General features: G+C 41.6%; 1 protein-coding gene across 1 annotated transcript; it reads left to right on the top strand.

Annotated features, from left to right (window-relative positions):
* Positions 1–452: 452 nt before the first annotated feature.
* Positions 453–1,034, top strand: LOC106820467 (phosphoribosylaminoimidazole-succinocarboxamide synthase-like; the record flags this gene model as incomplete). The annotated part of the gene is made up of 1 exon (XM_014824983.1): positions 453–1,034. A coding segment is annotated over exon 1 (582 nt), but the record flags the coding sequence as incomplete, so codon positions are not given.
* Between the last annotated feature and the right edge of the window lie 19 nt (positions 1,035–1,053).

The raw sequence follows: 1,053 nt of genomic DNA on the forward strand, positions 1-1,053 counted from the left end.
GGTTTATTGATAAATCGAACCAGCCTATTTCTTTCTCCGTAGCAGGAGAAATTTTTGCACCCAACGCACTGGCTATTAACTGCGCACCCAGACAAATACCAAGCGTAGGCTTATCGCCAGCAATACGCTGTTTCAATATTTCAATTTCAGTCGATAAAAAGGGGAATATCTCGATATCATTGACACTAATTGGCCCACCGAGAATAACTAACAAATCATCCGATAATGCTTTTATCTGTGATAAATCATCAAATCCAGCCTGGAAATAATTAACCTGATACCCCCGCGCTTCTAACAGTGGCGCGAAGCTACCCAAGTCTTCAAATGCGAGATGCTGGATAACGTTAAGGGTACCTTTATTGTTTCCCATATTTTCAACCATTAGCGTAAAATGTTTCCTTTAAAAGCTTTATTCAAGAAGCCTAGAACTCAAGTATAAGAAGTTTACCAACATGCCTGCGACATTACACACTAGCCACATAAAATCATTACCCTTACTACACAACGGCAAAGTAAGAGACATCTACGACATCGACGAGAATTACATGTTGATTGTTACCACAGACAGAATCTCGGCATTTGATGTCATTATGCCTACACCAGTGACAGGCAAAGGAATCATCCTTAATGATGTAACACAATTCTGGATGAACAAATTATCGCATATCATTCCCAATCAAATGTGTGATACCAAACTCGAAGATGTATTGCCTGACGCGGCAGAAAGAGCAGAAGTAACTAATCATGCAATGGTCGTTAAAAAGCTAAAAGCACTGCCTGTGGAAGCAATTGTCCGCGGTTACATTATCGGTTCTGGCTGGAAGGATTACCAAGCAACAGGCGCCGTATGTGGGATTGAGCTACCCAAAGGCATGCAATTAGCCGATAAATTACCAAAACCAATATATACCCCTTCAACAAAAGCCTCTGTTGGCGCACATGACGAAAACATAGACTATAGTCAATCAAGAGACTTGTTAGGTGCTGATATCGCCGAGCAAGTTCGTGATGTGAGTTTGCAGCTATACCAAGCTGCAGCTGACTTCGCTTTGG

The sequence above is a fragment of the Priapulus caudatus genome, unplaced genomic scaffold (genome assembly GCF_000485595.1).
Source record: "Priapulus caudatus unplaced genomic scaffold, Priapulus_caudatus-5.0.1 Scaffold13722, whole genome shotgun sequence".
In the NCBI taxonomy this organism is placed as follows: domain Eukaryota; kingdom Metazoa; phylum Priapulida; class Priapulimorpha; order Priapulimorphida; family Priapulidae; genus Priapulus; species Priapulus caudatus.